We start from the raw sequence: 16,186 nt of genomic DNA, 5'->3' as shown, positions 1-16,186 counted from the left end.
TTCATTTTCAAAACTGTACTACTCACCGAGTGGTTCGTGGTGTTCGTTACATTCACATTACTTTGGCAGCACTAATTAATGATAATCGTTAAATGCTACCAACGATCAGGCATGCATGCCAGTTATCATTGCTAGCAGTGATTCATTTTAGCCAGTGTTCCAATTATGTCAAAGATTATAAGGGTTCCCTAGCTAAGCCCCCCCTCCAGTCATTATAGTGTCGCCGTAAGATGTGATACTGAATCAACGTTTTAATCAAAGAAACAAATTAGTGTGAAATAATAGTTTGAGAATTTTTTTTTAAAGCTTATAACCCTAAAGATTACTAAAGATAATAACTAAAGATAATAACTAAAGATTCTTACAATCAACGAGGTGAAAATAATCCACACGCAGATACATTGAGAGTTTACATTTATTTATATTCATTTGGATTTTATTGCGAAATTGGGACAAATAATGGACAGTATCGACTTGTGGTGACCTGCATGAGAATTTTAAATTCATGTAGTAGGCTATTTAAATTTTAATAAAAATCAGGGGACCCCCCTAATTTATATTTCTGTGCTTTATATGGGGTCCCTCAATGCAACATGTAAAAAGTTATACAAAAACTTAACTAAGCTTAACAACAGGAAAAAAATGAAGAAATGGCCCAGCATAAAAAATGAAATGCAGAAAGTGAAAAGAACAGAAAGCAGAGAAGATCAACAGAAGTGCATGAGATGAAACAAGGGTTGCAATAATAAAGCGCGGGTTACGGTAAGCCGAGCTAGTAAGTCTTTGTGCAAATCATACCATTTTCCTCACCTTCACAGCCTCTCTCCACCTGGCCAGCGTTGGCTAGCGCGTCCGACAGCAGGTCTGGTAAACGGCCGTTCAGATCTACCGATGCTAAGCAGCCCTGGAAACCTTCTTTAGAGTGCACCAGCTTAGGCAAGTCCTTATACATCTCTTTGGCCACACCGCCTACATACAGATCACCTGTGGAGGGAGAAAGAAAATTGTTTGGTTAGTGTAACTGGCAAACAGATATTGATGATTTGTTTACAGATGTTTAAACTAGAAGTACATTAATGATAGATAATTTTAGGTCAGTGGGACTTATTAGTTTTTTTGTGAACTGTCAGGACGCAGCTTGTGCACCCAGGATTGACACAAGTGAGATGTGTACTGTAAATGGGATGTCCGGTCATAATAATCAGGAGAGCATGTGAATGCCTACACACCACGGTACACCACTGCCATCTGCTGGTTCATTTATTTATTGCAATTAAGTATGTGTGAAAAGTGATTTTAGGGCTAGCACAAAAAGCACACTCCAAAAAGTATTAATACACTTTAACAAATTGTGTCTAGTTTAACTTGAATATAAATATTACAGTATCAAACAATTCATCGTGAGAATATCACAGTTACCTTTCAGATCCAGATTCTTGGCTCCCATGGTAGTCTGTGTGGTGATTTTTGTGTCTATTTTGACAGTGTGAAGGTTGTTTGTGTCTCGTGAGATCATCACATTGTGCCAGTGGTTGTCATTCAGAGGTGTGTTGCAGTTTCCTTTAATGAGATGGGCTCCATTCCCCAGGTCTGACACATAATGGAGATACCTGCATACACACGGTCATTAAAACATGTTTTCATGACGTGTACCATATTTACAGTGCCCGCCCTGTGCATTCAAATCAACTCACCCTTTCACCAGCTCCACCACTATGAAGTCATTGCCATCTCCTCGGTTGTAGAGGATGAGACCATCTGGCGAGGTGGTTTTAAACTGGAAAAACAGGTGCATGGAGTAGTAGGCCTGCAGGGTGGGCAGGGTCACGTAGCTAGAGCGCGACTTGAAGGTCACCGGATCTGCCACGATGCTCCTGTAGCCGATCATGGCGTTCAGTTCGCAGTAGTCAATGTCCCCGTTCTTGCACAGGTCAATGTAGGACATGCCGTTGAAGGACAAGCCCTGCAGGTGGCCGATGAAGTTGGAGGGCACGGCGGGCATGTAACGCTTTTCCGTAACTATGCCAGTTTCCACATTGTGGAATTCCAGCTGCGTGTGGTCCCCCGTGATTTGACCTTACCAGGGTAAATAATCAGAGGGAGAGATTTATTGTAAGAAGTGCAGAGAGTTGTGACATGATACAGTGGCTTCGTAGAAAACTGAAGGCAGGTGCAGATTTTAAATGGATAGTTCATCTCAAAATTAAAATGATGTCGTCATTTACTCATCCACATGTTGTTCTAAACCTGTATGAATTTCTTTTTCTGATGAACACAAAATAAGATATTTTGAGAGAATATGGTAAACACACAGCAGATAGTGACCATTGACTTCCATAGTAGGAATAAAAAATATGATGGAATTTAATGGGTACCGTCAACTGTGTGCTTACCATCATTATTTATCAAAATATTTTCTTCATCATTTATCACAATACTTCCAAAATATTTTTTCCTACTATGGAAGTCAATGGTCACTATCTGCTATGTATTTACCATCATTTCTCAAAATATTTTCTTTATCATTTATCACAATACTTCCAACATATTTGTTCCTACTATGGAAGTCAATGGTCACTATCTGCTGTATATTTACCATCATTTCTCAAAATATTTTCTTCATCATTTATAACAATACTTCCAAAATATTTTTTCCTACTATGGAAGTCAATGGTCACTATCTGCTGTATATTTACCATCATTTCTCAAAATATTTTCTTTATCATTTATCACAATACTTCCAAAATATTGTTTTCCTACTATGGAAGTCAATGGTCACTATCTGCTGTGTATTTACCATCATTTCTCAAACTACCCTCTTCATCATTTATCACAATACTTCCAAAATATTTTTTCCTACTATGGAAGTCAATGGTCACTATCTGCTGTATATTTACCATCATTTCTCAAAATATTTTCTTCATCATTTATCACAATACTTCCAAAATATTTTTTCCTACTATGGAAGTCAATGGTCACTATCTGCTGTATATTTACCATCATTTCTAAAATATTTTCTTCATCATTTATCACAATACTTCCAAAATATTTTTTCCTACTATGGAAGTCAATGGTCACTATCTGCTGTATATTTACCATAATTTCTAAAAATATTTTCTTTATCATTTATAACAATACTTCCAAAATATTTTTTCCTACTATGGAAGTCAATGGTCACTATCTGCTGTGTGTTTACCATCATTTCTCAAAATATCTTCTTTTGTGTTCCTCAAAAAAAAAAGAAATTCATACAGGTTAAGAACAACAAGAGGATGAGTAAATGACAGACTTTCATTTTAAGGTGAACTATCCCTTTAATAGAAAGGTAAGAAACCTGCTTTCAGAGAGGCTTCGAAAGCACCTTATCATAATGACCTATAATAGATCTAAAATGATCTTAATATAATTTTGCAAATATTTAATGACTATGACCCATGTCTTAATAAAAATAAAATCATATGTTGGATATTTAGGGTTTAATTCATGTCTTTCAACCAATCCCAGCAATTACAACACTGCATGCCCAGGATTGTGGGATATGGAGGTAGACCAGAAAGGCAGAAAATAACCACATGAAGATATTTTGTAGGTTTTACCGGCCTTGGCACCTTCTTACCTCATTATGTACCGCTTGAGAAGGCATTTTTCAGATTTTGGAGAGTTTAACTCTTATTTAATTCAGTTCATTTGAGATTTTATTTAAACATTGCAAAAATAGCAAGTAAGGACCTCAAGAGTTTATCTTTCATGTCATACACGTTGAAAGCTTTTTAAGAATACGTAAAAACAGTTATTCTGTGTGAGATCCAGATTGAAAGAGAAGTCCTGTAAATATTTAAGAAACCCCTTTTAAAGCCTCCCAAGAGGACGTTTTCGCTCTTTAAAATCACTAAGGTTATGTGAGTATTATGTATTCCCTTAGCGGTCTGGCCTCGGTTTGCACAAGCATTAGGTGAAATACCAAGTCGATTTCAAAGTGTTGAATACATGCCAGCAGGACCAGCGAGAAGCCAAAAATAATTGCATTGTGGGAAAATATAGCTTTGTCCATATAATGCTTTACTCTATGTTTCAGTGGATGCTGGATATTATGAGAGTATACGAGTACCTTCCGAGGGCTGTAGATCATCCACCATTAGCTTCAAACTTTTGCCTCTCCTGACCACGCGAACTGTGTGCCATTCGTTGTCATTCAAGTTCTGGCCCGCAAATATGGTCTCTGGACCTTTACCTACAACATTTCCCACACAGCGGTTAACACAGAGGCCATAGAGAGAGAGAGAGAGAGTTAGAGATAGAGCAAGAAAGAGAAAGGAAGAAGAGTGATAAAGAGAGGTAGGGGTCAATCAAAAGAAACAAAACAGGATAAACTAAGTAAAAAAGGTGACAGTGAAAAAATGCTGTAGTCATGTATTCTGTCACACATTCTCACGCATCACAAACACACACTTTTGTGGTCACCATATCAGGTTATGAACCAAGCCAATTGATTCAGGACCTTGGAGTCTCCGACTGTCCTCCAGTGCAGGAGCAGATTGTGAGTCTTGATAAATTTATTTTACAATCTGTCCCAAGCATAAATTCTACCCTTAACCCATCCTGCTAGCCTATGTACAGTACACATTTACTTCAGCCACCAGATGGAGCCATGCACCAATTCTTTCTCGCGTGAATCAGGCAGCTGTTCAACTTGAGCGATCTCCGCTGCATATGCATATCACGTCCCTTACAATTCCTGAGTGGTTTAGGAGGCACATCCAAAAAGCCACAGACAGTAAGCTCTATTTCGAGAAAGCAATTTCTCGCCTGTAGAGCCTCCCCCCTTCTCCCGGTCACATGTGCGGTGAGTTTGACGGGGCCGCCGGACCTCCGGGCTCCAATTGAACCTCCGCTAGATGATCAGAGGGAGCAAAGAGGAGCCCGCAGGGTTTGTGATTTCCAGCTACTCTCTCTCTCTCTCTCTCTCTCTTTGACACATTGTTGTCTCCCCTAATCAGTCAGACTGCTGCTAAGAGGGCAGCGTGTCATTGTCAGCGGCCCCTGCAGCCCATCTCACTTGATAACAGGTAAAAAGAGTTGCCATTAAAGAACTGCCAGGCTCCCAATCGATTTTCTATCCCTCCCTTCTCTCAATTACTATGAATCCAGATCAGCCGGCCATGAGCCAGCTAAGGTAAAAAAATAGCATATTGCTCAACAGCTCCCTCTACAGGAATCTCTTTTTAACAATGAACGCAACCGCTGTGAGGTAACACTAAGGGGCAGCAGCACCATTGCGCCTCTGGCGATACACAAGATGCAACATGAGCTTTCTAAGGCCTCTGACCATTACAGCAAAGAATATATGTGAAAAGGTGACAGCGTGCGATTGGACAGCTGGGGAGATACCTAAAGGTCTGGGTCTGCTATGCTTTCATTAAACTCACAAGCAGCAAAGACAAAAAGCCTTTCGCTTTGTCTGGGAGGGCAGCTCGTTGCCATGGATCTGGGGCAGATGGTTGCATGTGTCCGGTCACTTTGATTCCCATCTCCCAGGGTGGCGAGAGAGGGCAGAGTTAAATAAGACAGAGGCGGGCACAGGCTGGCTGGAACAGACAGGAGAGGGCTAACAGGAAACACAGACCAGACACACACACACACACACACACACACACACATACATATACAGACACTAGGTGCAGAAACAGAGAGATGAGATACGTTCATATCTAGTTCATCTTGCTGATACTCATGGTAAGCAGCTATAGGCAGCCATTTTGAGGATAGTGTTTAAATAAAGACAAAAGGAGTGCACTGGGATTATAAAGTATGGTGGCAGGAGGTGAGAATAGAAAATATGTAATCCTTCTTAAATGCTTAAATTAAAGATATTTTAGTAAATACTTCATCAATTGGCATATTCATAAAAATAGCATTTTTAAGAATCTCACAGTCCAATAAGAATTAAATAATGCATCTTTTGTATCTTACGTTTATATTTATGCATTTTGGCTTTTTTTGATACTTTTATCTAAAGCGACTCATAAGAAATACATTTTTTATCAGCATGTGTGTTCCCTGGAAGTAAAACCTACGACCTTTACGTTGCTAACGCAATGCTCTACCATTCGACCTACAGGGACATACAACGTTCACAGCATGCCGCGACAAATAACCATAAACACGCAACCTTAAAACGACATCCCTCACATTTCATTTTGCCACATAAAGCAGTTTTTATAGAATGTAATTTAAAGGTCATCAAAATCCGAACAGCCGAACCATTTCAACCATGTGATTGTAAATGTCAGACTCCTAAGGTGAAAATATGGACCCCTGAAGTGCAAACCTCTAACCAGCCCAAAAGCCGCTCTCAACCTATAGCCTGATTTAGCCGAGAGTGCAGAGTGACCCCGCTAGTTTCTAAATATACATCCTTCATAGCACTGACACTCAAGACCACATTAACAACCCATGAGCTGATTTGACAGCACACTCTTACTTGAACACACTGTCACCCCGGGGGACGGAGGGGGGCAGAGTCCCTAATTGGCAACGGCTTGTTCTTCGTGTCAGATGGAGAATAACACTCATAAACACACGCGCGCACACATACACACAATTGACAGGAGCGGTTATGGTTGACACCGATAATTAATGAGGATACCGAAGCATAGAGATGAGCCTGCACAATAGCAGTCCACTGAAACATCTAATGCCTCTATAAGAGCTCCTTAAAAAAAACTTTGGTCTTTTTATGGATTCAGACAATTAAAGGCCTTGAGCAAAATAATCCTTGGCATAAACAAAGGTAACAGGATGGAAAAAGCGCATTTTAGAGGTTGAATCCCATCAAGTTCACATGCGCAAAGAAAACAAAATGGCTGCCGTTCGCAGCCTGCTTTTGATGGACAAATGTAACAAATTATACATTTCCAATTCAGTCAAAGACAGAAAAGCAAGTGTGATAAATCTAATAAATGACACATAACAGTCCTGAGACAAATAATGCTTCCCGGGTGACTTGTAAATAGGGGTGTGACGGTTATTATATAACCGTGAGACCGACGGTTATAGTTGAACACCGTCATTAAAACTCTATAACCGACAAAACCGTGTTATTAAAATATTAAATATATATACCTTTCAAATCATCTCTTCCTTCTATTTAAATAAACAATAAATAATTATTCAAATAAACATGAACGACCATAATATGTTTTAACCGCAGAAAGGCTCCGGTTCAAATCCTCCCATGTTAATCTACTAACTCTCCTGAAAGCACATTCACTGCTAGTTGTCTTGCTGTTAATTGTAAATAAACGTAGAACAAGTAGCTAATCAGTGTTTAGTTTATTCAAATGCTGGTTTCACATCGCAAGCATGAGCACTGAGCAGCGCGTATGCGGAGAACGTTTGCCGCCCGTGGCCATTGTGCTTTTACACCGGCTGCGTTTGCAGCGCATACGGCGCAGTTAATAACAGTATAACAATCTCAAGTTCACATTACTTTATTTTACATGCATTTATGAGCAAAACCTCTTCAAGACGCTTTTTAATCCACATTGTTTTCGTGCTGTTCTGGTCCGTGTAATGACAGATATAGACACAATAATAGACATTAAAAGCCCATGGCACAAATCTGTTTCTCTGAAGATTATTAAGATAATGATAGATAGAGGATTCATTTATGCTGGGCAGAGAGTGACAGCGCAGTCTTCTGGCAACAGTGTTTTTTAAATATTTAATTGCTTTCTGTTAAATTTCATTACTGTTTAAAACACACTTGGCATGACATTCATGATTTTATGGTAAAATGACACTTTCGCGTCAATCCACGAGCATTTAAACAAGCAAACCCCCCCCCAGACGGTTATGTGACGAACCGTCACATTTGACTCGCGTCATAACCGTCATCACCAATTCTGAAACCGGCACAGCCCTACTTGTAAATTGAAACAGCAGCAGAGTCAGCCACTTTCTGTGTGTAGAGTTAAATGGTAAACTCTCGGCAGGAGGCTACAATGTAAAATTTCTCCATTTCTGATTTGTTTATTACTGTACGGTAGATGTGGGCCTTGTACCTTTTCTGTCGGTGGGTGACAAACCACTCGTCACAAACATTTACGTCTCAGGTGCTTTGTGCAGGAATTGGTTCCTGTGATTTTCGTCAGACTGTTCGCACCTTTTTTGGTCCCACACACCAACTTTCGCTGTTTATTTGTACTTGTTTATAATTATCTCCCAAGGATCCTTGCTGTGTGGGTAGATGCCCAACTGTGAGGGAGATGTGGTGAATCCTGACAGCTCCCGGCAACTTTTTGTTTCTCACATCGTCCAGTTTTGCTTCTCCATTGCCAAAACACAGCGGAACAGGCAAGGCGCTGTGGTTTGTTAAGGTGAACGTCCGAAGGTTTTTTTTTGCCGCTTAACTTTCAATCATTCTATCTGTGAGTGTATCTCTCGAGTAATGTACTGGTAACTTTTTTTAACCTCACCCCAACTACTGTAGGTAGCCATCCCATAAAAGTACAAACACAAATTCATTTGGTAAACAATGGATGTTTCTACTGTTTTTTTTTAAAAAAAAGACTTTATTACAAATATACTGTAGCCTCCCCTAGAACCCACATAGGACTCTGGATGGCTTGCTTTTAGAGACAAATTGGGCCTTTTTAAGAAGCACCAAATCATTTAAAAAGCCAATGATGGGGGATAAAAGGTCTCGGTCTGATGCCCAATAGTACATGAACAAAGTCAGTCCTGCCCAGATTTGAGCATCACAGCAAACTGGGACCATCATGGAGCGGATTCCATGATTATGTGACCATCTGCTCTATTGCTCAAAAATTAGGTTGTGGATTGTGACCTCGGTAAATAGTCTTTTAATATTTTCTCAAATGATATAACCACAATGTGACAAAACAGTGTAAAACTGCACAGGGGCAGGGTTGACGCTCTCTCGCCCTGTCCTCGTTTATACCTGCATTCAAAATGAAAGAGGAGCATCGCCGCTGAATATTTACAGTATGAACACGGCTGCTTTAGTAAGTGGCAACGCTGCTGCATATTTATAGATGAGGTTGTTTTAGAGAAATAAGTCTCTTTTGAATTTACATGAATCTCTTGATTTGCTGGAAGGATGTTGTGAATGCATTGAAATGTCTTTCACTTGTCAACGGTAAATGTGTCTTTGTAAAGACTGAGAGCAAGGTGTTATTAAATAATCAGACTGGAGTTTGTTCCTGCGTGAGATCTTCTGTCAGGGGACGACTGAATGAGGAAGAGGTCGTCCACACAGTATGTATATTTTTGTCAGCCCATTTACACAGTGCTTGTAGGTAGTTTCGTTGTACTTGTCTGTCTTTTTAAAACAAGAGCGCATTGCAAAATTATATATAGGGGTGGTTTCCCGGAAAGGGCTTATCCTAGTCACAGATTAAAGTGCATGTTTAAAAACACCTTGCACCCATAAACTGTCACAGTGGTTCTTAAACTTTTTCGGTGTGTGGCCCCCCTTGTGTGTAGGTGGCCCCCATTTGTGCCCTTCGTGGCCCCCCAAAGAAAATTGATGACATAAAATATAGTCATCAAATTTAAATTAAACAAAACTTATTAAAATACAATGTAGTGCTGTTGGTTAGTAGCCTTATTTTTCTGATGTTTAATTATACAGAATTCAGGATAAATTAAGGTATTTTTATTAAATGTCATAACACTGGGGCCCCTCTGGCACAATCTCAGGGCCCCAGTTTGAGAACCACTGCCTAAACATATATCAGTGCTGTTATTTTGTCTCAAGATGCACATCTTTAATGAATTTTCTAAGGTTTGCTTGTAAAAACTACTTAAATGTCATATAACTAAGGCCTAGTCCTGCATTAATCAAACCCTGTCCAGGAAACCGCCGCAAAGAGTTCAGATGCAAAACCCTCCAAGTGCATCTGATACGTTTTCTTGTAAATGAGCATTTTAATCAGGCTATTATGTTAAGGTTAAGTAATTACACTGTATTGGCAACGAAAAGTTAATTAGTCAAAAAACTGAAATGATATTGGTATTTATTGGTCTTTACCAATTTTGACTTTTACTGCAAAACCCTCTAAATGCATGCAAGCTTTTGCCAAAAACAAAATGCAAGTGGCTGCCACATTCAGGTTGTATTCAAGTTTCCTGAAAAATGTATGCAGCGTTTGAAGGAATCTGTCAACAAATTGGTATTTCCTAATGGCATGAAGCTGGGATTAAGCGGACATGAAGCGAAACTTCCAAAAGACCGTGTCCAAAATTTTCTGAAACTATAAACTGTTCAAAGACTAAAATTTTTTTGCAAATGCAATTAACGAACAGGTACTAAGCATGTCACGGTAAGCAATTACAGATTCAAAATATCTTCCAAAATTTTGAAAAATCCTTCCCATAAATTCTCAATGCTTGACATTTGTTTGCACCTGGTTCAAAGCCCTAAAGCACTGAATCAAAGCACATTTGTCACTGGCCTGTTTAGAAAATGTCTTTCTGAGAGTGTGTTGTCCTCCCATGCAGAGAGACTAGAGGTAAAGATGTAGCAAACCCCCTTGAGAAAGCTCAGGTGCTTTGTTATCTTGGGTATTCAGGTTAACTCAGCTGACTGCCTCATTGTCAAATGAACGTAGCTCAGGGTCGCGATGAAAAAACAAAACAACAACTTTCTCACAAAAGCCGTAAAGGTGCACAAACAAAAAACACCCGATGAGAGAGAAGGATAAACAGATCATCAGATGATTTGATGAAAGTAAAATCCTTGAAATCTCTAGAGGTTTCTGATTGGATGAGACATCCAGGCGCTCCAAATAACCGAATTCACTGTTGTTACTATGCAACACTGGAAAGCAAATATGTTTTGAAGGCCAAATTTGGATACAAAGTCAAATTACTGTCTGATGATGAGAGCTGGTCATTACCTTCGTTCTTTGAATGCGAGGAAGGGCAGTTTGGACACATAACCACCCCGTGATGAGTCACTCAAACCAAGAGACATAAAGAAAACAAGCAAACACACACACACACACACAAACAAACAAAGACTCTTTTGAAAGAGCTCTTGTGAGACTGTCATTAATTACCCCAAGGCTTTTCGAAGATCAATGCCAGGGGAGGCTGACGCTCTGAAATTTATAAAAGAGAGAAAAAATAGATTGGGGAATGGAAGACATCTATGAGTCTCATTTCACCTCCTTTTCTTCTTCTTCAGTACCATGCTAAATACGCCACATCTCTTCCCGCTGTTAGGGAAAGTTCACCCAATATTGAATATCTTGTCATGTTTACTTGCCCTTATGTGGTTCCAGACCTGTGCGCGGCTACTGTCTGAAATACCAAATGTAAAGTTCAAATGACCATGTCTGTTAAACACCAAAAATGAGCAAAAAATAAAAGTAGTGCATATTACACTATAGGGCTAATCATTAGGATTAATCAAGACTAATCGTTTGCATATATTTGTGTGTGTGTACTGTGTATAATAATTATGTATATAAATACACACAAGCATATATAAATACTTAATATTTAAAGGGACACTCTACTTTTTTGAAAATATGCTCATTTTCCAGCTCCCCTAGAGTTAAATATTTGATTTTTACCGTTTTGGAATCCATTCAGCTGATCTCCGGGTCTGGCTGTACCACTTTTAGGATAGCTTAGCACAATCCATTGAATCTGATTAGACCATTAGCATCGTGCTAAAAAATAACTAAAGAGTTTCAATATTTTTCCTATTTAAAACTTGACTCTTCTGTAGTTACATCGTGTATGAAGACAGATGGAGAATTAATAGTTGCAATTTTCTAGGCAATTTATATGGCTAGGAACTATACTCTTATTCTGGCGTAACAATCAAGGAATTTGCTGCCGTAACATGTCTGCCGGAGGCGCAATGATATTACGCCTGTCTCACACACACTCCGCACGCAGTGCTCCTGCGGTGCGAAATTTTTTACGTGTCCATGTTAACAGGTTAGAGCTTTCACACATCATACGCATGCGGCCCGTCCGGTCCGTTGCAGATGCGGTGTGGTGCAGCAGTGCTGGGATCGTTTCGGCAGCGAGTCTATTTTTGCTGTACGGCACGCAAGCTGCACGCGCTGATTTAAAGTGATAGCGCATGTTTTGTGGTCAGAATGAACATGGATTTACACAAAAATGCAGTAATTTCACCCTAAATGGATGTAAATAAAGTTTTTCAGTAGTTTTTTCTGTAATCTTATTTGTTTAATCCCAGTATGAAAAAATTAAAGCAAAATACCGCAAGTTGAAAAATTATATGTATAACATCTTGTTAAATATTCTACCGTGTTTATATACATGCATATACATAAAGTATGCTATTATTTAATTTTTATTTTAATTGTTTAACATAGTCATTAACATAGTCTTTTAGTTTTTTATTTGTAAAACAACAATAACCAAATTTACTATTGTCTCACTTAATAACCATGGAATTTTTAGTTAAACTATTCATAATCAATCTGACAAAAAACGTTTTCATTATAATAAAATTATGGTTAATTTTTCTAAGGAGAACTATAGCCTAAAATTATCTGTTTGATAGACGGGGAAGCGCACCTGTCAATCAGCGCTATTATAAACGAGCGAGCAGTGACGAACGTGCTCAGTAACGGGAGTAATATGGAATAATGTGTGGATCTTGAATGATTGTAAGAATACATTTCTTTTAAATATAATGTTTGTCATATAACGTTTTGAGAAATAATAATGTTTTTTAAATGTAATTTTTATTGAGCTTATTAAGACTTGTTACAGTTGCAGCGTGTTTGGCGTATTTACCTCATTAGTTTATTTCAGTAATATTGCTGTTTTTCCGGTAATAATAATACAATGTGCATGTCACTTCTGCTTCCTTGTTTGTTGATTGGTGTCATTATGCTGTTATTTTAATTATGTAAGAATATTTCTTGCCATATGAGACGTTCATTGCCGTTATATAAATACTCTCGTCTATGCAAATATATAAATAGTAGGAAATGTAGCCTATAATGTAACCTTTCCTGTCACCTATATTTTCTCTTCAAAAGTTATAATGCTAATTTATATTTATGATATATGTGAAGATAAATAGACCTTTGATCTATTAATGTGTCCTGACCACTACAGTAGAGATTTTAAACATCCTAGTCTATCAAATAATATCTAAATCTAAAGTATATTGTTTTGTGAAACAAAACACAGCAGGCTATTATATTGTTTATTGATGAGGCGCTTTTCAACAGAAAGTGTCAATCACATGATCATTTGATACACAGAAGCAGCGGTTACCAACGCAGTGCAAACGGAGTATGTGTGAAAGCACAACGGATGCTTGACGGATCCCACCGCATACGTAGTGCAAAACGCACCGCAAACGCACCGCACACGGAGCACGCGTGAAACAGGCGTTATGCAGCAGCCGAAAATAGTCCCCTTAGTATCTTTCAATAGCAGGGGACCACTTTCAGGCACTACGTAATATCACCGCGCCCGCCGCAGCCATGTCAAGGCAGCAAAATCCCTGCTTATCACGCCAGAACGCGAGCACAGTCCCAGCAATATCTGCCTCTATAGAAAATCGCAAATTTAATTTTAGTACACAATGTAACTACAGAAGAGTCAAGTTTTAAACAGGAAAAATATCAAAACTCTTTTGAGCGTGATGCTAATGGTCTAATCAGATTCAATGGATTATGCTAAGCTATGCTAAAAGTGGTAGTGCGTGACCCGGAGATCGGCTGAATGGATTCCAAAACAGTAAGAATCAAATGTTTAACTCTAGGGGAGCTGGAAAATGAGCATATTTTCAAAAAATGTGAAGTTTAAATATATATTTATTCTTAAAAAACAGCTTCAGAAAATATGAGATTTATAGCACACTTTAAAATAACTACTTTTAAAGTGTGTATTTGGTACATTAAACATCTAAACAGCAATGGTCCTTATGAACTGCTGTTGAATACTTGAAGACTTTTCAAAAGATTGAAAGTAGAGCATAGAGGTCTGAAACAACATAAAGGTAAATATATCACGACAGCATTTTTGTAGCAAGAACCGTCATATTAATGTGAAGAAAACATCCACCCTTTTTGTTTCCCACTGAATTAACCACCACTTCCTCATGGTCTCTCCTACAGCAGTCATCATTAGAGAACAACAACGATGAGAGGAGGTACAGAAAAGCATCATTGAGTCATTGGCTGGAAAGCTTCAGGCTGAGGAGGGATTTGAGCAGAGGCTCTCGGAGGAAACGATCTGGGCGAGGGTTATTGGAAACGGCGCGAGCTGGAGTGTGATCTGCGAGCGAGAAACCTCATCGCCTCTCCTCTCATTCCAGGCGGCCCCGTTTCTCACGTTCCTAGAAAATGGCTGCCAGCTCGCCCGAAGGCTCCTGCAGCCCACAGGCAAAAACTAGCCGCACCTGGCAGCTCGCTCACACGTCGTAAAAGCCGCTCAAAGCCCCGCCGGCCGCAACACAGGGCACGCGTAACAGAAATGCTTTACACTTCAGAACACACACGCACTTGAACGCACACACACATTCACACAAATGAACGGTACACATATACAGGGCGTTTTTATTCAGAGGCAGAGAGAGCGAGAGAGAGAAAGAGACTGAGAGAGAGAGAGAGAAAGGAAGAGGAGAGGGGAGAAGTCACTTACTGGTAGTACAGTTAATCCTGATACAGTCTAGATGGGGGAGAAGACACAAGATGTAAATTCAGCCTTCAAGGTAATGACTGCAGACATCCAATACAATACATCGCCCACAAACTGGGGACTGACACGCAAACTAAGTGGACGGACGAGAGGCTGCTTCACTGACCAGTAACTCTCCTCCGCTTTTAGCTCCTGCATGGCGATAATGAACCCCAGGTGGAGCGACCACGGAGTTCATGAATATTCATGCGTTCACCGTCTCATAATATATTTAGAATTAGGGAAATCTGGCATGTATTGAAATGTGATTATACCCAGGTTCATACGAGTCTCTGGGCTACTTAATATGCAGAGGTAATTGATTAATATCCTCTCTGGGTTAGCTCTGAAAAATGGCAGCGGAAGGCGGAAGGAGAGATTTTCTTGCGAGTAAAACAGCCTGTGCTCGCCACTGGCGCTTCTGATGCTCTCATATGCACATTTTCGATACCAGTTTGGTTTCAGTGAGTTGAAATTGATGACAAACAAACCACGTTCTATTTAGTACCAGACGGATACGTTTGAAAGGAAGATCTTATATTTATTTCTTTATGGACATGTCATAGCAGAGCACCAGAGCTTGTCCACAGTAAGCTTGAGCCTTATGGGAGCAGAACTGGATTTCGAATGCTCTTGTAGATAAAATCAGTCCAAAACCCTCAGCCCTTGACATGAGGTTCAAATCCTGCACGCGTTTGAGAACAACCACCATGCTCATGAAAAAACATGGAAATAACAGATTTTGTGGTGGTTTTTGTACAGTGAAGCTTCAAAGAAAAGCCTGTATGGATAAGGTGTGTGGGGGGAATAACGTATGATAGGAATGTCCAAAATGAAAAGGTACTGAGTGTAAATAATATGGCCATGCAACTTACAGCTACTTAAAGGTGCACTGTGTAATTTTTAGAAGGATCACTTGACTGAAATGCAATATAATATACATACCCATATTATCTTTGGTGTATAAAGACCTTAAAAACGAACTGTATTGTTTGCATTACCTTAAAATTAGCCGTTTTTATCTTAATGGAAGTCGCCATTTCGTGCCGCCATGTTTCAACAGTAGCCCTAAACTGACAAACTGCTTTTGTCTCTACATTGTCTTAGCCGATGACATGTTTGTCCTCTGGCACCTACTGTAGCTTCACTATGGAGCAGTTTCCCGGACAGGGATTAGCTTAATCCAGGACTAGGCCTTATTTTAATTATGAAATATAACTAGTTTTAACAAACATGCCTTCCTAAAAACATTATCTGTGTGCATTTTGAGGCAAAACTACGGAGCCCCTAAGGGGACATGGAGCAAAAATTAAAAAAAAAATGTGCGCACGTGAAACTAAACTTTTACAAAAAATTCTGAACATGAAGATTTCGTGTGAGCACATGAAAGTTTCACGTGAGCACATGAAACTGAACTTTTGATTTATTTTACTCCAATGTCACCTTAGGGGCTCGGTACAAAACAAAGGGCACTGATGTT

The 16,186-nt window shown here is 39.3% G+C and overlaps 1 protein-coding gene across 13 annotated transcripts in view; it reads right to left on the bottom strand.

Moving 5' to 3' along the window:
- The window catches only part of nrxn1a (neurexin 1a), a 212,578-nt gene that overhangs the window by 79,572 nt on the left and 116,820 nt on the right, over positions 1-16,186 (bottom strand). For 7 of the 13 annotated variants that reach the window (XM_073866955.1, XM_073866956.1, XM_073866965.1 and 4 more), the window contains 5 exons: positions 14,671-14,697; positions 4,109-4,231; positions 1,695-2,076; positions 1,420-1,610; positions 799-984 (listed from right to left, as the gene is read on the bottom strand). In XM_073866955.1, coding sequence (XP_073723056.1) covers positions 799-984; positions 1,420-1,610; positions 1,695-2,076; positions 4,109-4,231; positions 14,671-14,697 — 909 coding nt within the window. The remainder of the gene's footprint in view (positions 1-798; positions 985-1,419; positions 1,611-1,694; positions 2,077-4,108; positions 4,232-14,670; positions 14,698-16,186) is intronic. The other 6 variants (XM_073866957.1, XM_073866966.1, XM_073866960.1 and 3 more) reach the window with 2 other exon arrangements.

This window comes from Misgurnus anguillicaudatus, chromosome 4 (genome assembly GCF_027580225.2).
Source record: "Misgurnus anguillicaudatus chromosome 4, ASM2758022v2, whole genome shotgun sequence".
Taxonomy (NCBI): domain Eukaryota; kingdom Metazoa; phylum Chordata; class Actinopteri; order Cypriniformes; family Cobitidae; genus Misgurnus; species Misgurnus anguillicaudatus.
This window is presented reverse-complemented; position numbering and strand designations above follow the sequence as displayed.